This window comes from Centruroides vittatus, unplaced genomic scaffold (assembly GCF_030686945.1).
Source record: "Centruroides vittatus isolate TY-2023 unplaced genomic scaffold, ASM3068694v2 contig_5, whole genome shotgun sequence".
NCBI lineage: Eukaryota > Metazoa > Arthropoda > Arachnida > Scorpiones > Buthidae > Centruroides > Centruroides vittatus.
The window spans coordinates 2,856,348-2,879,167 of record NW_027122286.1 but is presented as its reverse complement, the minus strand read 5'-3'; the positions used below and the strand labels follow the sequence as shown (position 1 = coordinate 2,879,167).

Here is a 22,820-nt window from a genome sequence, read left to right as displayed (position 1 = left end):
ATACAGTGCATGACTATACTGTGCCAATTTTGAAAAATTTACAAATTATTAATGAACATGTTATTGCATGAAATTAACATTTACAATGATTCATGTACAATATAATATTTTATAGTATTTAAAATGTCTACTCAGGCTCATTTTATTAACAGGTCATATTATACTGACGTCTTTGTTCAGCAAAAGTTAAGAAAGCTTATCAGAAAATAATAAATTGTTTGTTTTTTCTGATAAGCTTTCTTAACTTTTGCCAAACAAAGATGTCAGTATAATATGACCTGTTAATAAAATAAGTCTGAGTAGACATTTTAAATACTATACTATAAGATAAGGACACAGAGGCATATGATTCAAAACATTTACTTTACATATAATGTTAATTTACCAAAAATATATTACACATATACAATTCGTAAAACCTATGTGTAGCTTTTGTAAGTGCTCAGAGTAAGTGAAACTTGTTTTTAGATGTCCTGTCTTTACATTGACCTATAAGAAAGAAAATATATCAGTTGCACATATTACCGAACACAATCACACTAACAAAGCAATGTTTGTTCACCACAATAACTTACAAACTAGACTACCGGACCTTTAGCACACCACATGCCCAAGCTAATTTTGATTTGCAGAATAATATACTGAATTATTGGTCAATTTCAGATTATTAGATAGTAAAAGATGCCAGATAACCTGATGTGGATTATTGAATGCTGGATTAACAAACTTCTGTTGTATAATGCAAACCTAATAATACAATATTATTTTCTTGTAATTTGTTCCAAGATTTTGGGAGTTCATTACAGAATTAAGCTGTTTACATTTTTTATCAAAATGATAAATACAAATTACTAAAAACATTTGCATTTGCCATGTTGCTTGAGTTATTTACCCAAAATAGGTGTGTTTACATTGCTGATTGACCTACCTACCACTTAAGCTCACTCTCATGATCTGGTTGATGGTAATTGTGAGCCTATTGTAAAATAAATGCACTCAATTCTGTTTTACACAGCTTTATTTATGTGGTTTTGATTTAACACGATCAGAAAAAATTCAGTCCTCTGTTTACAGATCTGTTTTGATCTAATATATTTTAATTGTAAGAAAAAATATTCACACTCTTCCTAGAATAAAAATAGAAATCCTTTTTTTTTTTTAAGATAATTTTCTTAGAACTTGTATTTAAGACTGCTAAACATTCTCAAGTAAATTTTAAGGTTTGATTATTTTTACAACTTATTTGAATGTGTATAGCAACAATTGGTTCAGACTTTTTCCCATGATTGCATTTCTTCCAATTTCTTTTGATATGGAGCCCATTAGTGGTTAAGTGGATAACACTGCTGAACACTGATAGTTGTCCCAGATTTACACCTGATAACAGATTGGCATAAAACTGCACAATACACGTGGAGTTTTCTGGATTATCTTCACCTGTATAATATTTAAATAGGTGTTTATTTTCTAAAGAAAGTCCTTCCAGGAGGCACACCCCTTTTTGGCAGATAACCCATGTATTGTGTTACCTTATCCCATTACTCCAATCTAATTCAATTCTTTTAATATGGAATAATGTTTTGTACACTATTTGATGATGTTAAGAGCTACAGTAGATGTCTTTTGGCATTTAATTAAAAAAGTCAAATAAAAATTTTAAAGCACTTGATATAAAGCAATAATTAATTAATATATTAAATACCATACTTTTTTCACTGAAATATATCTACATATTATTTTAATTTTTAATGAAAATTAAAAATTCAATGAATATGAATGCTTTAGTTTTGTTAAATATCATTTTTATTAATTGTATTTTATCTAACAAATAGTTTTTCACTTGATGTTCATTTATAGAAATACTTTCTTTCAGAACAAACTCCTACACCACATTATAATTCTAGTGTTTTGATGGATCTTTTAATGGTGGATATCATGCAATATTTATCTCAAAAACTAAAAGATAACCAGAATTTAAAAGATGGAATTTTACTGTTAAAGGTTTGGTTACATCAAAGAAATATAAACCAGGTAAGAGAATTTACTTACATGAGATTTATACTGAAAATTTTGACTGCATTAATTTTACTTCTAAATAATGGCACTGAGAAGAAAGTATATGTCAACTCAACATAATCTATGTACCTTTATTTACGTTTCTATGATACAAAATCACCATTCTGACTGATTTGTCGGTTTAAAAATTTCTTTGCATTAAAAATCCATTTTGATCATTCAATCCTAGCAAAGAACAGCTTGCGTGAATGCGCATTTTAGTCTTTACATGCATTCAGTTGTTAAACAACAGTTGAATTTTTATTGAATGTGAATTATTTTAATAGATGATTTTTTAAGTAACAGTCATATAAAATTATGGAAAATTACCTTAGTCAGAATTAACTTGCACATTATATCTGAACATATTTAAAACTGCTAAAGGATAATAAGTAGTGTTATTTGCAAAACATTAATAAATGAAAGCTACAATGTAAAAAAATTGCCAAACAACAAGTAATTAGTTAACTACATAAAAATATATGATATGAATATGTTTTTTGTAGTAAACTAAATTCTGGTTGTTTGGCAATTTTTTATACTATTGCTTTTATTTTATAATGTTTTGCAAAGAACAGTACTTATCTGTTAGCAAATGAAACTATCATCATTTTTTACTTTGATTGAAGAGCTAAATGACTCAAATTATTTCTCTTAAGTTAATAAAATATGGAAGTGCTATAACAGAATTAAACAAAACTTGTTTCAATTAAATAAAATATGACAGACATAAAAGCACTTGGAGACATCTTAATAATATGGCAGGTCATATGACAGACCACTACCATAAAGTAAATATTGAGTTAAAGAAAAGACTGTGTGTATAAAAGGCTAAAAAGATATGTACAATAAACCCCCACTAATTCCAACTAATAAGAGTAAAGGTTGTCCAAGTTAGTGAGTGTTTTCTCCAATGAAACAGAAAACAAGGCAGTGGATACAGTAATTTATTACAATTAGCTCTATACAGAAGTTTTACTGAGCTTTAGTAGCTTATACTGCTGAATTTATTATTACAGGTAATGAGCTCAAAAAAATTCATGATGATGAAGTATACAGCTATATACAGTCTTCAGTAACTAATCAATTACAGTTATATTATTACTGTAAGTGTACAGTATTGCAAAGATTTCAGATTTTGAAAACACTTAATTATAATTTTTTTTATTGTCAAGAAATTTTAAATTACTATATACTTTTCATAAAAATTTGTCTGAGTTAGTAGAGGATTACTGTACATGATAATTTATTACTATTTAAAATTTTTACTTTTGCGTAATATTTTTAGGCCCTGTACTATTGTGCACTTATACTTTTGAACAGAAATTCAAAAGTATTTGATAAACATTAATGTTAATTAACTTCAAATAATTTTTTAAAAAGTTTGTGATGATAGATCTTCAAGTTCAAAAATACTCAGATATACTGTAAATGACTGCATTTAAAACAATAAATGATTATTATTTAAAAAGTGTCTCTCTGTATTTTAATTAGTTTGTAACAATAATAAAAACAATATTTTTTTTCTGTCAGCAAATTATGAAGGATAATTTGTAAACTAAAACAATATAACAGAGAAAAATAATTTTATATTAAAAACATATTAATAAATCTTTGTTTTAGGGGTATGGAGGATTTTCAAACTTCATCATAACGATGCTTGTCTGTTATCTGCTGACAAATCAGAAAATTAATATGTTAGTCAGTTCTTACCAGTTAGTGCGAAATGTCTTGTTATACCTTTGTAAGTAAATTTTGTTTTATTTTAGATAAATTTAGAATAGGAATTAAAATTAAATAACAGTTTAAGAATCTGTTTATGTTAAATTCACACTAAATTTTGGTATGTATCTGAGAAAAATTGTTTATATTTGCAATTTTATAAAGTTTCTGGCTTATACAGATGATTTTTACTTCCCAATAATGTGTTGACTTTATTGAAATTAATTATACAGTAAAGCATAGTGGATAGATAATCTTTGTATAAAGTATGACAATGCATTAAAGTCAGAAAATTTTCAATACAGATTCAGGTAAAATCAGTAAATGATATACACAATATCTTTTAAAGAAAATAATTAATATCTAAATATATTATTTTTAATTTTATTAACTACAGTAAAATCTCAAATCCCCTCTTTCTTGAATTGTTGGTCCTGATGAACATTTTATATATATAATATAAATTATTTTTCTACTCCAAAAATCAAAATTTTACATATCTTAACATATTTTTACAGTGATTAAATTTAGATTTATTCAATCTATGATGCACTGACAGTTAATTATAATTTTTTTTTCACTTAAATTCTTATATAAACTAATAATTCTATAGACTATTGGTTGCAAATTAACATTAAACTTGATAAATTGTTGCTAGGCTGTTTAAGCCTTTAAGAACTTGGTATTCTGAAATAAGCTACAATACTATATTGTCCCTATTAGAAGTTACTCCCTACCATTTTGTATTTCTTTGGTTAAAATTGACTTGGTAGATGTCTCCATTATTGTATCATATTTTTGTCATTGAGAAATTGGTATTTTAATATACAGTAAACAGTGTATTTTAATGAAATTTGATGTTGTTTTTTAAATAATGGTAACTGTCTTTTCCCTAACTGTTTCTACAATTTTTTGCATCAGCTTAAATGTATTGTAGAGCTATTAATAGCCAAAACAATGAGGATTGATGATGTAATTTTTTCGTATAAAGGAAAGAATTATAATCTAATGCTTTTCTATGGAGAGTTCTTGTACATTATTTTTCTTAGCTTTTAAGTGAGTAATGGTGTTAATAGAAGTCCATATCAGAAAATATTAAAGACTGATAGGGACAATACAATATTCTATAGCTATCCTATGGAAATGTAAACCATGTTATGAATTCATATCTCAAACAACTAAAGTAAATATTTTTATAACACATCATATTTAAAAATTCTTAATTTTAAAATATTTTTATGGGTTTATAGATTGATTAGTTAATATGATGCATTAATATATTAAAGTAGGTTTGTATCTGCAATGGGTTGATTGGTAAGCAGAAATGAGGGATAAAGAACAATTTCACATCCTATACTGGTAGTGCCCAAACCTTTCAATTAGCAAGCCAAATTGGGTAGAAATTGTAGATAACTCAGCCAAAAATATTTTGTATATTCCATATATAATAAAAATATACCAGTTTCTATCATTTATAAATGATATGTCAAGTATATTGCTGGGCTGAATTTTGCCCAGAGGTCTTAGTTTGGACACTACTATCCTTGATGAACTATTGGAATCTGGATTGGGTTTGTGTTAGATTTCTTGTGGCATTAGGTTAGCATCATAGTATGTGGCCATCTGACTGCCATTTCTACAGATATAAAACTTTATAAATGTTAACATGTTATAACCATACTCAACATTTCCTCTAATTTTTTTTGTAGCTGAGCAGAACATGTACTTATCTGAGCAAAAAAATTTTTGCTGAGCAGATACATAGACAATCTTATTTTTTTCCTTTAAAAATTAAAATAATTAATTATAAAGTAAAGATTAAAATTCATTTAAAACACTTCCATACAAAATATTATCTTTTGTCAATGATTTAATGTATTTAATCAAAATATACGTAGCAATAATCATGTCGCAGACAGAGTTAGAAATCAGTAAACAACAATTCAAATCAGTGTGCATGCTCGCCTGCATGGCGCACACATTCTCGTGCATGGCAACAATTTGAGCAGTGTGCAGCCGTGCAGCTTAGTATGGTCAAGGTTCCCTCTATCTTTTTACTTTACTCATCTATTTTTCATTTTGTTATGTTCATGAGGGAATGTTGCTTTCTTCCAAATATATCTATACTTTCCATTCAAAAGAGATTTTTGAAGCTTTAATAAATTTATGATAATTTCTTAATTGAAGTAATTTTTAATTTTAATTTTACTTAATAAAATTGTAAATTACAAATACTTAAATTTTTAAAATTTATTTTTTAGCTGACAATAATATGTTGGAAAAAGGAATTTCTTTAGAGAAAAATACAGATATAAAAGTTTTCTCTGAAGTGTATCATGTAACATTCTTAGATTTCTCAGGAAATTTAAATTTTTGTTCTTGGATGACAAAGGAAATATTGAAAAGGGTAAGAAATTTTATTTAGATGTAAAAACAAAAATCAAAATTTTGTCTTCACCAAATACTTATAAAACTAGATTAATTGATCAACACCAAAAACTGTTTTACCACCAGCAGGAGTTTGATTTTAATGCAGACAAATGTTTTTGATCTATTTTGGAATGATGGTGAAATTCAAATGTTTTCCATGTTCTTTGTATAAATATTTATAAATTAAAATTGATATTTAAATATGATGGTTCAAATAGTACCCAGCAAAATAGATTACATTACAGTCAAACCTGTGTAAACTGGAATTGCACGATACCAAATATTTTTTCCAGTTTGAACAGTTTTTTTAACACAAAAAAATCACTCCATTCTGAAGGATTCTTCCTGGCTTGACAGGTTTCTGTTTTGGATATGCTTTACTGTAATTAAGAAAAAATATGTTACGCATAAAATCTATATGAATTTAGCTAAATGTATAAATATTTATATTAAGAACATGGAACACAAATTTGAATTTTGCCATCATTCCAAAATTTTTAAATGTTGTAACTGCCTCCTTCATATTCCAAAATTGAGCAAAAGGTTTAAGATCTGAAAGAGACCTATCACTAAATTGAAAATATTTGTGTACATTAAAATCAAACTCCTACCAGTGTTAAAACAAGGATTTTGGTGCATTGAAAATTTTGTGTAATGAGATTTCTTGATGCAGGTTCAACATGAAGCCAAGTTAAGTTTGTCAGCATTAGATAGTTGCATGTCTGATAGTTTTGATACGCTCTTCATGAAGCCTATAGATTTTTATCAAAAATTTGATCACATCTTACAGTAAGTATATAAAATTATATGTTTTTAAATACATGTTTAATTTAATAAATACTTTTTTTTTAGCATTAAAACACATGATTTGAATAAGACAATAAATCATCTTCAATTACAAAATGAAATTCTTGATTATGGAGGAAATTCTATTGCTGCTGTTATTCCACATTTCGAAGAATTAATAAATAGAAGTTGTAAAAATAGAATTGCTTTATTGGATAAAATTTTATGGAAACCTAAAGAGGTAGAGACTTTCAAATATTTCAAATATAGTTTTAATTTTAAAAATATAATAACTGGATGATTCATTTTTGGTTTAGTGGAAAGTTACAGTTTCACCTCCCAGCCCTAACAATGTTAATGTTGTGACTTTTGGAATATTATTAAATCCTGAAAATTATAATAAAACTGTGGAAAGAGGTCCTTGTGCAGATCTTCCTGAGGTATATTGACTATAAATTTAAAAATACAATTTGAATTAATATTGAGAACTTCTACAGTATGTTCATTTTTGGAATCATAATTTTATTCTTTTTTCATAATGTAGGCTAAAGAATTTCGAGACTTTTGGGGAGAAAAATCTGAATTGCGACGATTTCAAGATGGTGTAATATGTGAAGCTGTAGTCTGGCCTGGAAAATCTTTTTCTGAAAGACAAAGAATTTTATATCACATTATTGCTCACACATTAAAAATGTATGTTTTATATTTATTTTAATATCCATTTTTTTAATTAATATTCTATGATTTAGATTTCCTGAACTGAAAATAATAAATTGCAAATTGATGAAAGCATTGTCGATTATTGCAGATTCCATAAACAACCCTAATTACAATGCTGATGTTTTACATATTCTGGAAAATCATCATCCAGTTTTATGTAAAATAATTGGTTTTCATACAAATTTTGATTTTTTTAATGCAGTTCTCACATGCGTTATAAGCTCTGTAATATAATTTAATTTACCTAAAAAAATGGTTTGAGTGACAGTTTAATAATATAAACCAAAACCCAAATCTTGCTGTTAGACTATTAAAATCAAAATTTGACCTAAAGGTAGGTGATGCACTATCATCTTGTACAAGTGTAAATTATTAGAAATCAATTTTTGATTTATTAAATAGTTAGAAAATTCTGGAAGAAAAAACAATATGGAGTAGAACTCGCACCAACAACTCCAATGGCCAGATGGTTGAGGTGGTTATGGTGTCAGCTTATCAATCTGGGACCTGGGATTGAATTCAGGCAAGGAAGCCCAAGAGTTTTTCATGGGTTATTGGACCCAGTTTTTCATCACCTGGCTGAACCTGAAATGCATCTGGAAAAAGGAGAAAGTCAAAAAATACTTTAGCATGTTATCCAGTTACCCAATTATATTGCTGCACCTCTGGTTTAAGTTTCATTTCCAGATATATATTAAATTATGTGAAATATTTGATTATTATGACAACAAAATATGACTTAAAGCATTGTTCTTAGTTTGCCAAAAGTATGGATACGACTAACTTCAGAAGATGAAGTTTATATTTTCTGAATTTTGATTGAGCTTATTAACTTGAGTTGAAAAACTAGCAACAGTAGTATGTGGAATTGATCCTTTTTAAATTAAAATAAAATAGATAATCTTTTGAAAAATCAGATCACTTTCTTAAATATCCTTTTAACAAAAATGTTGGTAATTACGCCAAAATTTTTGCAGTATTTAATGAAGAATTTAATCAGATCAGATTTGGAATGTTAAATTGGTAGAATTATAAAAGTAATAATTACAATTTGATATTAAAAACTTTTACAATAATTCTATTTTAGGCATGCGCATGTAGATGAAACATCTATACATTATCTTAGCAACCAGTTAGATTCTGTACTCATGCATAGATGTGCACCTGTTTTTGAAGATTCTATTCCATACAGAACTGGAGAAGAAATTAATCTAGATTTACTTCTAAAATATAATGAATTAAGCAAAGAATTGAGAAAATTAAAAGATATTCCATTAACAGTTTCATCTGTACAGGGAATGTCAGCTGCTCTCCGATATTGTGAGGTATCAAAATATCTTTTTTTAATAAATATTGACTTTGTTTTTTGAGTGCAAATAATTAATTATATTCATTATTTTTTCTAGATCTTTCCACCGATTCCACACCAACCTCACATTGATAATAGGATAGTGGGCTCTTTAGGAAACAGTCTAATATTGAAAGAAAATGCAACAATGGCTCCTCAATGGGTTCAACCTATGGAAGGTAAAAAATAAATAAAAATTTACCAATTTGAAATAAATAGAATTTTAAATGACTTTATATTTTAGTATTGTTACATATGGAAACTAGTGGAAAATGGCCCGACGACATTGATGCTATTAGACGTACAAAAGCAGCCTTTTATATAAAATTAGCTGAAATGTTAAAATCTCAGTTTATGTTAATATCTGTTCCTTTTACAGAATATGTGGATGTCTTAAAGGTATTCAAAATTGTTTATACGTAAATTAAATAATTGTCATGTGGTTATATTATTACTATTGATATTTGTAGGATGGATATGTGTTCAGATTATCAATAGCTTGTCATAAGGAAATTAATTTATTGAAACAAACAATAAATGCTCAAGGAATGATAAAATACGAAAATAACGAGGAGTCACAAAAATTAGAAAGGAAAATTGTTCATCTGCCAAAGCTTTCTAGCTATATTTATGGGTAAGTTTTAAAATATTTTCTGAAGAAATAGTTTGAAATCATTCGTATTTCTTTAATCTAAATTATTTATACCAGTAGTAATAATAATTTTATGTAGCACAGGAGAGAACAACAAACAATAGTAGTACTTTCACACACACAAATATTTTTAAAGTCCATATATACCAGTATATTTTCATTTTATTTTACAAACTTTCATCACATACAATAATCAAATAATATAGTTAAATAAAAACTCAGAATCTAAAATCTGAATTAAAATTAGTTTAATTTAGTTCCAAAGTATAATTCAATTTTTAGATGTTTATCTATTAAAACTGAGATATAGTTTATTGTGTGTACTCAATCTTCCTTACACACCGGTGATTCAATCAAAAAATACACTTACGTAAAACCAGATAACCGGAGTGATTAGTATTCGGGTCGCAAACGTTTTCGTAGCCTCTTCTAGGCTCTTCTTCAGGCTTAGTAGTAATAAATTCGAATATATTCCTTTTTGAAAGAAACGAGTTTTGAATTCCGTCACGTGAAAACGTTCCAACATATTTTTTAAACGAAACGATCGCCGTTCTGTGTAGCGCGCATGCGCTTCGAAGCGGCGAAGATGTTAATGTTTACAACAGCATGGCAGTTCCTTTCAGCAGCGTGGCAGTTCCTACTGGAAGATAATTTGTAAACATTAACATCTTCGCCGCTTCGAAGCGCATGCGCGCTACACAGAACGGCGATCGTTTCGTTTAAAAAATATGTTGGAACGTTTTCACGTGACGGAATTCAAAACTCGTTTCTTTCAAAAAGGAATATATTCGAATTTATTACTACTAAGCCTGAAGAAGAGCCTAGAAGAGGCTACGAAAACGTTTGCGACCCGAATACTAATCACTCCAGTTATCTGGTTTTACGTAAGTGTATTTTTTGAGTTTATTGTGTGTTTATCTATTTTAAAATGTTACAAGCTTTAGAATTCTATAAACATTAAAGATAAAATGTAATTACTTACCAAATTTTTTTGTCTACAAATTATATTTCTAAAACTAATTTTCTGCACAGACTGTGTTTTTTAAAGTCAATTTGAAAAGTGACGAAGGCTGTTTGTTTATATTAAATTGTAATTTCAAACTCATCCAACAGCTTTCCTTTATCTGCACTTACTGAGCATGTCTTTTTATGAAACGTTTTTATGCACTGCACATATTCATCTCCATTGCAATTTTTCCAGAAACCTTCAAAGTTTTGCCCTTAGTTTTCATTCTGCTTTATATGTCAACCTTGTTTTAACTGATATTATTAAACGCTCCTACTTGTCTTCAAAGCTAATAAATTTCTGCTAATTCCTCTTTTCTATACAATGACTCCCAGAAAACTGTTTAGAAGATGACTGTCAATTTTAGTATATGCTCATCCTCTATAGTGAATAAGAGCTAAGTCAATTTCTTCCAAAGTATGGGGTGCATGCCTAAGTAGGCACAATCACATTATGACTTTTGAAATTCTTCTCCTTTTAAAGTATACTGTAAATAGATCATTGGTTTGCATATGATAAAAGTTATGAATACTGTTATTGTTTATATGTAGCAAAATACAAATATGTGCCATATTCAATTTTGATGTATTGATTAAAACTGATAATTCCAATACAGTAGAGCATCGATTATTCGACTCCCAATCAACCGTCACATCGGTTAACCGACCGCATCCTAGTCGGCAAATTCAAATGTCCACTAGTGATGTGGCGCTACAACATTTGGCTATGTCTTGGCTACTTTATTATTATTTTTGTTAAATTTTTGCATGTTTTAGCTGGCAACACTGACTCGACCACAAAAGGAAGGCCAGTATTTAAATGAGGCTTAATTTTATTTAATGACACTATCCAATTGCAATTTTTAAAACAAGTGAGAGATTTAGGGGCAAAAAAACAAGTGTCAGTTGTGAAGCAAAAGAAAATTTTGGACTTCTTTTTCTAATGTATAGGTCTACTTTATGTAAAATATGTAACCAGAATATATATTTTTTTGTTTTATATTTTTCAATATACAGTACAGTACTGTATTTATTTTGTGCAAAATAAAGAAATAATTTTTAACGATACAACAGCAACGATTATTACTTTTAAAAAATTTTTGTTAGGCTTAACATCGATGAAAATTCAACACAAAGTAGGTTAATAGCAATATACTAATATACCAATTACATGGGATATACTAATCTATATATATATAATCGAGACAAGTTGATAATAATAATAATAATAATCAGTGCAGAGCCCAAACGGTTAGGAGTTGAAAGTTGAAATTTGGTACACAGTTAGGGTACGTCACGAGAACGCACACTAAGAAGGGATTTTTCGAAATTCCTCCCCACAGGGGAGAGGGACAGGATTAAGACTTAACACTTCCATCAACAAGGGAAGTGTTAAGTAACAATGGAACTGTCAACAATGGAAGTGTTACGAGAAAGCGACGTGCAAGACGCAGATGCAGTTTTTTCGTTTATGCGAGAAATCAAACATATTTTTAGACCCATCTAAAAATTCTCTAATTAGTCTGGAAACAGGGGGACCCAATTCTTGCATTCTGTGAAAACGGGTAAGGTTGACTATAACGTAATAATCTTAATCTTCGCTATCGTTACTTTTGCCTAAGCAACGCCAGGCCTACCTGCTAGTATACTATACTAATAATGTATTTTTTCATACTTTTCGGTTATCCGTTTTTTCAGTTATCCGACCAACACCAGTCCCTAATTGAGTCGGATAATCGATGCTCTACTGTACTTACATGTCCTATTGTTGTCTTAAAAAACCAGACCGATAAATAAAACAAGTCACATTGCAACATCTACTCATCTGCATATTCCCAACAGCCTTTGGCTGGAACATATGGATTCAAGCCAGTCACGTGTGTTCTATACATAGTGTTTTTTTCAGCTTCAGTGATCAAGCTTTTCATGCTTGCTCAGTAGCAATCATTCAGTTATAACTAGTTACTGTTAACTAATTATGACGTAATTTGTAATTTCATGAGATTTTGTATGACAGAAAACAGCATAAAGTGTTGGAATAGTGTGTGTAAAATGAAAAACAATCTTATTGTTCAAACAATCGGTGTTTGAACAATAAGGAGCGAGCTAGCCAATATCCACAAGACTCATACAGGTTTGTGGATGAAGCAGCACCGTAGTTGAAGCTTACTGTAATGATAGCTGCAGGGTATAAAATCTGTTAAGCAAAATCAAAGCATGCATTCTCCCATTTTCTGCTTTGGTTACATGCTTCATGGAAAAGAAGAAGCAGTGGAATGTACCCTACCACCTCACCCATAAATAAATTTTTGTTGTGGGTATTGATTAGTTCACTCACTTCCCATTGACAAAACACCAATATCTCTGTTGTTTCTCATTTTACACACACATTTCCAACACTTTAAGCAGTTTTCTGTCATACAAAATCTCATGACAATGCAAATATCTGGTATTTGTATTCAAAACTTTTGATATATAGTTATGTTAAATGTAACCATGTTACGTATTCTACCCGTATTTTCATGTATAAAGAACGCATCACCCTGTACTTATCCTGCAAAAGTTTCAATTGATTTCTCACTTTCTACACTTTCACAATTGCTACTAGTTGTTCAAGTTACTTTTATGATCACCCTGTATTTATACAAAACAAAAATTGTGTACACAAATGCTGAACTTTGTATCCTCTCTCTTACTAATCTCGCTTTTCAATTAAAACAGATTAATTTTCATATTGCTTATATAAATTTCAGCTTGCAGCAACAGAATAATATTTATGGTTCTGCCTGTCGGCTGGCAAAACGTTGGATATGTTCTCAGTTGTTAAGTGATTTTATATCAGATTCCTGTGTGGAATTATTAATGGCTTATATATATTTATCACCATTTCCATTTTCTACACCAAAGTAAGTTATAAGCATTTAAAATTTTTAGATATATGCTTTTAAACTATATTTTATTTATCATTTTACTATTATAACAGCTGTCCTCAAGTTGCTTTTTTACGTTTCCTTCATCTTCTTCATACATATGACTGGAAATCCTCAGCATTAATTGTAAATTTTAATCAAGAACTAAAGGGTGAGTTTAGATATAATTTTTGTCTTATTCTCAAAAAGTTTTTCAATGCAAACAATCTGAATATTTTTTAACTGTTAATTTATATGACAAATAAGTTGTTCTTCTGCTGAAATATATTATTTTTAAATCAGTGTAAGAAAATCTTTAAAGAGAATTTTATGGCTTGTTATTTAGAAAGGAAAAAGAACTCGATACTGAATTTGAACCAAATGGTTACAAAAATTTATGTAAAATGATTTAATGTGTTTTGTAACCTAATGATAATCCATAAAATAAATCCAAGATGTTTGTTTAAATACATTTATTCACTGTTAAGGTGTCTAGTTCTGTTTCTTTTCTTATTTATAAGATATAAAGTGGTGATGTACTGCATAAAATAAACCATAACTCCTTGCACTTTTTAATAAAGCATTTAATAATCATAACAGAAAATTTGTGTCAGTCTTTTACTTTTTGTTGGTCTTCTCAATATGGAACATTATATAGTTCAAACTATATTTCTTACAACTTCAATTTATGACACTGAACCTATGAGAAATGTGCATTGTCATAATGAAGCTCTGATAACTGTTCTATAGAAACTGAATTAGATAATAAAAGCAGGGGATCTTGTATGGTGTAATTTGTCATGTTAAATCTGCTCTAACCAATTATCACAGGTAGAATGAACCAGAAAACAAACACCAATAACCAATTATCACAGGTAGAATGAATCAGAAAACAAACACCAATACTACTTTCCAGCAACCAGCTTATTTAAGAAGCCTGCTTCAGGTTTAGTTACCAAATTTGAATCTGCTGTATAATCTATGAAATTGTTATCATCATCAAATATTTGATTATGATGGAAAATAGTATCGCATGCATAATAACATGAAGATGGCTTTAGGCTATTACTTATAACTCATAATGTTTTTAAATCTAAACCTAGTGAAATAAGGAATTAATAAAATATATATTTTGAGGTTCAAGTTATTATTAATTCTAAATACAGCTTTTTGCAGCTATTTTTAGAATTTGCTGAATTTCATGTTTTAAAACTTAACTAGATAAGTGCTATTCTGTTTATAATCTACTAACTATGGAAATCTTTCTATAGTAATCTATGGGGAAAATCTTCAAATTTGTTTCTCTTTATTGCTAAGTAGAACAAAAATCATTTGAACAGACTTGAGTACAAAATGATCTTGAGAATCTCTTGAACCTATTATAATTACCTCTAAATTCAAATGTTTTAGGAAACCTTTAACCAAAAAAGAGCTTTCAGTTGTTAAAACTGCTTTGCCATCCAGAATTGATCCTCACAAATTTTCATAGATGATTAACTTTCGGTATATTGAGAACCCTCTTCCTCACTAACAAATCACTCCATGATTGGCATGAGATTGTCCTAAGATTTAAAAAAGAACAGAGCAAACAACATAACTAGAAATATAAATTTTTTCAATATAAAAAGTTGTTAAAAATCTTTCATAGTTATAAACAGAGTATCATATATTAAAATAAACTCATTTGGTACAAAATAATAATAATCTCTTTATTATACACTAGAGCATCAATTATCTAAAACAATTTGGGACTGGCATTCGGATAACCGATTATGTACGAAAAAATATATTAACCTATCCCACGTTGAAATTTGATCAAATCCTGGCATGTCCTTAAGTACCCTCTCACGGTCGCACTAGTGCTGCCAGCTAAAACACACACACCAAGAAAAATAATATTGAAGTAGCCCAAGACATAGCCAAATATTCCAGCGCCACAGCACTAGCGGAAATTTAAATTTGCCGACCGATGCTCTACTGTATTAGCATATTTTTATAATTATATTTACTATTATTTTTGAAATTTCATAGGGGAAGAATGTTCAGAAATTCAATCTAAGTTTACTCTTAATCGTTCTACTTTACCTGCAATGGTCATCGCTACACCATTCGACAAAGATGGAATCACCTGGACTAAACCATCTCCTAATGCAATTATCCTTCACCATTTAATAAAATTATCAAAGAATGCTTATGAAACACTTCATGACCACTTTATTAACTGTGAACCATGTGACACTAAGGTATGGAGACTTCACAAATAAAAAATTCCAAACAATATAAAAAAAATATCTTATACATATTCTAAAAATAATTCTCTTTAAGCATTTGAGCTGGTAAATGTATTAGTATCTGTTAATGAAAAATTATAATGTTTAATTAAATATTCTTTAAGGATCTCTATGCATATAATAAATCTTTGATCAACATATTACTAGGGTTCCAAATTTTTATAGATGGACAATTCTTCAGACCACAAACTATTACTACATGTTTTCTATCAAGGACAGTAGTCAAAATATCAGTCCTACGTCACCCTCAAAAAAAATGGTTTTTCTTTTCCTTCCACTTGATATAGAACTAGATTTTTTGTTTTGTTTGAGATCCAGTTGCCTTAATTTTCAAAACTTCTAATAAAAAATGATACTTTGAGTATGTTCATTGGGCTGCAATTTGAAAAAACTGTAGCCCAATGATTGATCAATGTTCTATGCAGAAATGGTTTTATTTGACCCCAATTGTAGATGGAAACAAAACTACTGTTAATAGCTGCTGGATTGACTTGCTACTAATATATTTTACTAGCTGAAATATCTTTTCACAAAACATTTTAATTAGAGATCATTAATATTTTGTTTAATACAAAAAATTTCTTTTTTTAGCAAATATTTCGCCCTCCCATTGGTCTGTATGACATCATAATACATTTAAATCCTTATTATGTGCCAAAATATTATCAGGCCATCGACATCACTTCAAAATTCAATCCACCCGTTTACAAAAAATATAAATATGTTAATAATGAAAAGATGCCGATAGTGAATTTTGATCCAGTTCTGTGCTACTTGAAAGAATTAAGGGTATTTTGTTGAATTTTTCCTTTCTCTTACATAAACCATGTCATTAATCTTCTTTAATTTATTTAAGGCTTGCTTTGAAGAGATAGCACTTTTCTTTTATGATCATTGTGGTGGTGATGCAATATATGTATTATGGAAACCTAAAGCTTTTGAAGCACAAGATATCAAGGTATGTTATATGAAAACAATTATCTTTTTTTTATGGGAGTACTCTAAACTCTTAACAATCAAAGCAGGGTTTGAACTAGATATAAAACAAACAATGCAATAATCAAATCAACAACAATCATTACTTGTGTTGTAACTATATTTTACATTCTCAATAGCTATCTAAAGAAAAAAAAATTCTTAAGTTTTTAGTATTTTTGGATAGAATATACAGAATGCATAATAAAACCCTTACAAATCCATTAGCTATAGTTGTGAATATGATAGTCACTTTACTATAACTATACATGTGCTACAAGATAAGACTGCTTACAGTGCCTCTAGCAGTAAAATTTGAAGTTAGTCCTCCTATCTTGAAAACAATGTAATTGACCTTCTGTATCATGCAAAGTTTTAGAACATGACTGAGTTAGTATGAGAGGACACTGTTCATACATGAATAGAAGCATGAAATGCTAATTTACTGGTATTCCATTTGTCAATTATGAGAACTAGAGACAGAATAGGAAATACACATTGTTTTGGGAATAAAGCATCTCAGAATAATTTGCCATATATACGTCTAACATGTGGTTTCACTTTCCATGCTGTGTGATGTGATTAGTGACAGCATTGATGAGAATTGAGTACAAATTAGCATTTTATACTTTTCATGTTTACACAGTGTGTCCTTTCATACTAAATGGGTATATGCCCTATAACTTTGTAACTGACTTTTTTTCATATTGTGCATTGTTTGAGAAATGAGTGCTGAAAGTAGTATCATAGCACATAGCTACAGTAAAACTATACATAAATGACCAGCATGCTGGTCTCTCCGGGAGACCATGAAATCTGTTAGTCAGATATTTCCGTACAGTAAAAGCTGGCATCCCTCTCTAAAAAGGACATTAAAAACTTGTTCTTTTTTATTCTACAACTGTGAAACTCAAAATGAAGAAATTACACATATAATCATAGAAAAAAGACAAAAACTAACAATGTAAAATACATAAAAAAAAAGCACTTTCAAAATTCTACAAGTATATTTTGCTATTTGATTCAAAAATGCAAAAATAAACATATTAAATTTAAGAAACTGGCTGTAAATTATCTCAGCTTATATCCATTAACATAGCTTCCAAATTTCACACAAAGCCTGTTAGTTTTAAGGTGAGGTAGATAGTCAGTGTAGCCCACACTAACTATTAATTACTACTACTAATGTCAGTAAGTTGTTAATTGTGTTGTAAACTAAAACTCTGTAATTTGACTGACTTTAAAGAAAACATTATTCCCAGTACAAAAAATCAGGAAGAATGTTATTTTAATGTTTATCAGATCTAACAAAACTAGTTGTTAATTAAACTGCAACTAAAATAAAAAAATTAACTGGCATGCTGGTCATTATGCCAAAATAAGGTGGTAAAGTGACTATCAGCACTTGTCAATTACATGAGGACTTTACTATGTACAGTACCTTGTATACAAATACAATGCCATCACTATACATGAAATCTGAAATACGAGGGTAATCCCAAAAGTAAGGTCTCCTATTTTATAAAAAATACAAATGAACATTTAAAAAACAATAATCTTTAAAAAATTGTAAAATTTCTTAAAAATAAACGAGTTTGTAAAAATAACTCTTTTCTATCCGACTTCGAAAGAGCTAAGAACTGAGATGGACACCTTGGAAATTAATAAATACTTCTTACTTTATTATTCACCAACCATGCGTTATCATTCAAAATATCCAAATGCATTTCGCAAGATTTTCTTTGCCTCTTCAGTGGATATTACACCTTTACGACAGTGTTACATTTATATTCTATCAAATTTTCCCAGCATGCATCTACAGATAATCCGGTATTCAGATTGATGACATAATTTGCATAATTTTTGATACAATAATGTTCCGCGATACGTCTTGTTACAATATTTTCAAATTTATACAATATTTTGATACTATTTCTATTTATGATACAATTATTATTTTTACAATGTTGATACCATGGAGATTCACTTCGCTTCAGGCGAATTGCCGCTTCATGCTCTTTAACACGTTGTTCAAGCTGTCTTCCCGTTTCTCCAACGTAGATCTTACTTTCTGGGCATGTACATATTAGTTTGTAGACGACTCCTGCTGTTTTCAAAGGGTCTTGTGCATGTCCTACTATTCCTCTGTTTACCACATAAATACTTTTGCTTAATCTATTTTTCTGTTCGCCCACTAAGTTGACAGAACAATTATTAAAGTTATTTTTATATTTTTCATAGAACTTTTTAATATATGGTATTTTAATGTATAGGTTTTTACTTTTTTCTTCTTTTACATTATATCTACTTATTGTATAACAATTATACCACTTACGTATTACTTGTTGAGGGTAATCGTTAAGCAGATATTTTTTAAACAGATTTTCAGTTTCAAGTTCTATATACTTCTGTAATGTCGTTCTGTTGAGGATTTTTCTTAGTTCCATTATAAAAACGTTTCTCTTTATACCTAAAATCATACTGTCCTTTAGGTATAAAGAGAAACGTTTTTATAATGGAACTAAGAAAAATCCTCAACAGAACGACATTACAGAAGTATATAGAACTTGAAACTGAAAATCTGTTTAAAAAATATCTGCTTAACGATTACCCTCAACAAGTAATACGTAAGTGGTATAATTGTTATACAATAAGTAGATATAATGTAAAAGAAGAAAAAAGTAAAAACCTATACATTAAAATACCATATATTAAAAAGTTCTATGAAAAATATAAAAATAACTTTAATAATTGTTCTGTCAACTTAGTGGGCGAACAGAAAAATAGATTAAGCAAAAGTATTTATGTGGTAAACAGAGGAATAGTAGGACATGCACAAGACCCTTTGAAAACAGCAGGAGTCGTCTACAAACTAATATGTACATGCCCAGAAAGTAAGATCTACGTTGGAGAAACGGGAAGACAGCTTGAACAACGTGTTAAAGAGCATGAAGCGGCAATTCGCCTGAAGCGAAGTGAATCTCCATGGTATCAACATTGTAAAAATAATAATTGTATCATAAATAGAAATAGTATCAAAATATTGTATAAATTTGAAAATATTGTAACAAGACGTATCGCGGAACATTATTGTATCAAAAATTATGCAAATTATGTCATCAATCTGAATACCGGATTATCTGTAGATGCATGCTGGGAAAATTTGATAGAATATAAATGTAACACTGTCGTAAAGGTGTAATATCCACTGAAGAGGCAAAGAAAATCTTGCGAAATGCATTTGGATATTTTGAATGATAACGCATGGTTGGTGAATAATAAAGTAAGAAGTATTTATTAATTTCCAAGGTGTCCATCTCAGTTCTTAGCTCTTTCGAAGTCGGATAGAAAAGAGTTATTTTTACAAACTCGTTTATTTTTAAGAAATTTTACAATTTTTTAAAGATTATTGTTTTTTAAATATACAATAACCGATCCCATTGCTTGATATTTGTTTAACAAATGAACATTTCTATCATTTTCAAGCTTGAACATTTATCCATTTTTCTACATAATTGCCATTTCGGACAATGCGGCAATTTATGTATGCCCATGTCATACCAGCTTGCCATCATGTCGCTGGACCCATCTTATGCACACCTTCCAATATTGCAACTTTTCATAAAATCCTATGAATGGTACTTTGTGGAAACCCCAACAGCCAAAATGCAGAGATCATCCAGTGTGATTCGCCAATTTTCACGCATGGTTTGCTCAACCTTCTCGACTGTCTCCCGCACCTTTCTTTGTCGTGAATTTCAGTACTATCAGATGCAAACTCCTCCACCACTTGAGGACGTTTTTGACATCTATGCATGACTCGCCATACACTTCCGTCAATTGGAGATGAATTTCAATCTGTTTAACATGACATGGCGGCGAGCTGGTATGACATGGGCATACAAAAATGCTTCGATCGAAACGGCGATTAGGTAGAAAAACAGATAAATGTTCTAGCTTTAAAAGGATACAAAGAAATGATTATTTTAAAAAAAAATGGGAGACCTTACTTTTGGGATTATCCTCGTATAATTTCTGAAGTTTGCTGCAGTCATAATTTTAATTTTTATAAGCATCAAAATGAATTATAAATTATTTTTTGAATTTTAAACTTCAAGTATCATAAAGTATGTTCAGTTATACCAGTTAATAAAGATATCAAACAGAACTGAAGAAATATACAAAGAATGAACTTTTCTGTTTTTGTTTTTTATTCATGGGAAAAGTAATTTACAAATGAGGTCAATTTTAATAAAGTCCTTGAAAAAATAAGAATAATGATCATCAATATAGTGGAATATCTTTTCAAGAATATGACTTTATTGATATGGGAAAAATCAGAAACAGAACAAAGTAGTTTATAATTATACAAATGACTTAATGTCATTTGTATAATTATAAAGTTCATTCGTTATATATCAGATAATTATCAAAGAATATTTTTCACAATTTGTATTAATAAGAGGAGAGTTTAATTCAATGAAGGAAAATTATTTGTACAATTAACAGTCATTATTACTTTTTCTCTTATGGTGTACAGTAAATGAACAAGCAATTATAGATGTAACTGGGAAACAAAGTTAATTATGATTAACTACATAGTTTCCCACCAAGCATGGCAAAGAACTATGTAGTCATTAATAATGTTCAAGCTTTTTGTCCCAGTCAGAGCCTCCTTGTTAGTATGTTACTGTAATATGAAGAAAAGAGAGATGTATTTATTCCATCCCTTAGTTTATGTTTCGACCATAACTGTAGATGTTTCTGCCATTTGTGTTCCAGATATGGAATTATATCAAAAGTTCTGTAGTTTGGTAAAAGAATTCCTTGCTTTGCTTTCTCTTGGACATCAACATACCATGAAGCATCTGGTAAACAATCTGACTTTCACTTTGTATTATTAATGATGATAATTTTATTATATCCAGTGTTTATTGTTATTTTTAGTAGTAGTGCTATCTGGAGAAAGATGCCAAACAAACCCATAGCAATAATATAATATAATCTAAGTACTCCCTCTAAATAATCAAATTTTATTGCATTTTTAACAGGTGTCACATCTTAACTGTCGAAAAATACGTGAAATGCAACCTCCAAAAGTCATTTTAAATGTGGAAGCTATTATTGAAGATTTCGGTATTCTTGGTTCAGGTCTGGTAAATTTTGTTGAAACAAAAGCAGACAAATGGAAAATATCTTGAAAATTTTCATGAAATGTAATTTTGTAAATAAAATATTTTGTTTAAAGAATGGCATTATTTATTTATAAACAAGAGTAGCTGTTCAAAATTTAAAAATATCTATCAGAAATTTCTTTTGCATCTTGCGTAATTTTCTCATAAGTAAGTCGTCACTTCATGTAACAAAATATTCAAATAGTTTGATTATAAATTTTAGACAATGAACAGTTATATTTCTGAGTTGGATCTTTAAGGTTCAACATACAATGGTCTTTTTCAAATTTGGGGCAGGATTTAGAAATGATCTGTACTACTGACTACTGCTCTAGAAACCAGATTCAAGATAGATCAGCTTGGAAATGTTGGTCCCTCACTGTGGACCTGTAAAGCCACGATGAATTTGAAAAAGATTAAAGAACTGTTGTCAGCACTAAGGCAAACTAATTTATTTGGCTTGAAAATCCAAATTAAATGTGTGCTCTGGAGAAGTAATGATTTTAAGTTAAAAATTTCAAACATTTGTTTCAAAACACTTAACAAAAAAAATAAGTACACAATAGTGCTAATAACCTGAATAAACTGCAATATTGAAAAACATATTTGGAAAAATCATAGTATAATAAATTGATATCCAAAACTTTTAAACCTCAAGAGCATACACCAAATAGAACCGATATACTATGACAAAAATTGAATCCCAAAATTTGTTTTCACTTTCCAGAGGAAAAAACCATTTATTTTTTACAA

At 29.1% G+C, this 22,820-nt stretch overlaps 1 protein-coding gene and 2 long non-coding RNA genes across 3 annotated transcripts in view; 2 read left to right on the top strand and 1 right to left on the bottom strand.

Annotated features, from left to right (window-relative positions):
- Nucleotides 1-22,143, top strand: part of Mat89Ba (nucleolar protein 6 Mat89Ba) — a 38,332-nt gene extending 16,189 nt beyond the window's left edge. Inside the window, exons 7-23 of the mRNA XM_067273900.1 lie at nucleotides 1,874-2,031; nucleotides 3,679-3,799; nucleotides 6,039-6,184; nucleotides 6,881-6,996; nucleotides 7,060-7,234; nucleotides 7,311-7,433; nucleotides 7,538-7,686; nucleotides 8,801-9,038; nucleotides 9,120-9,240; nucleotides 9,306-9,460; nucleotides 9,532-9,695; nucleotides 13,472-13,624; nucleotides 13,702-13,799; nucleotides 15,659-15,870; nucleotides 16,510-16,707; nucleotides 16,775-16,876; nucleotides 21,945-22,143. Of these exons, the coding sequence (XP_067130001.1) occupies nucleotides 1,874-2,031; nucleotides 3,679-3,799; nucleotides 6,039-6,184; nucleotides 6,881-6,996; nucleotides 7,060-7,234; nucleotides 7,311-7,433; nucleotides 7,538-7,686; nucleotides 8,801-9,038; nucleotides 9,120-9,240; nucleotides 9,306-9,460; nucleotides 9,532-9,695; nucleotides 13,472-13,624; nucleotides 13,702-13,799; nucleotides 15,659-15,870; nucleotides 16,510-16,707; nucleotides 16,775-16,876; nucleotides 21,945-22,094 (2,579 nt within the window). The 3' untranslated portion in view covers nucleotides 22,095-22,143. The remainder of the gene's footprint in view (nucleotides 1-1,873; nucleotides 2,032-3,678; nucleotides 3,800-6,038; nucleotides 6,185-6,880; nucleotides 6,997-7,059; nucleotides 7,235-7,310; nucleotides 7,434-7,537; nucleotides 7,687-8,800; nucleotides 9,039-9,119; nucleotides 9,241-9,305; nucleotides 9,461-9,531; nucleotides 9,696-13,471; nucleotides 13,625-13,701; nucleotides 13,800-15,658; nucleotides 15,871-16,509; nucleotides 16,708-16,774; nucleotides 16,877-21,944) is intronic.
- LOC136978240 (uncharacterized) lies at nucleotides 18,555-19,289 on the bottom strand. Its single transcript, XR_010881193.1, has 2 exons — nucleotides 19,229-19,289; nucleotides 18,555-19,087 (listed from the first exon to the last, which is right to left on the bottom strand). It is a non-coding gene; the product is annotated as an uncharacterized lncRNA (long non-coding RNA).
- On the top strand, nucleotides 19,460-20,194 carry LOC136978241 (uncharacterized). The gene is made up of 2 exons (XR_010881194.1): nucleotides 19,460-19,520; nucleotides 19,662-20,194. It is a non-coding gene; the product is annotated as an uncharacterized lncRNA (long non-coding RNA).
- Nucleotides 22,144-22,820: the final 677 nt, after the last annotated feature.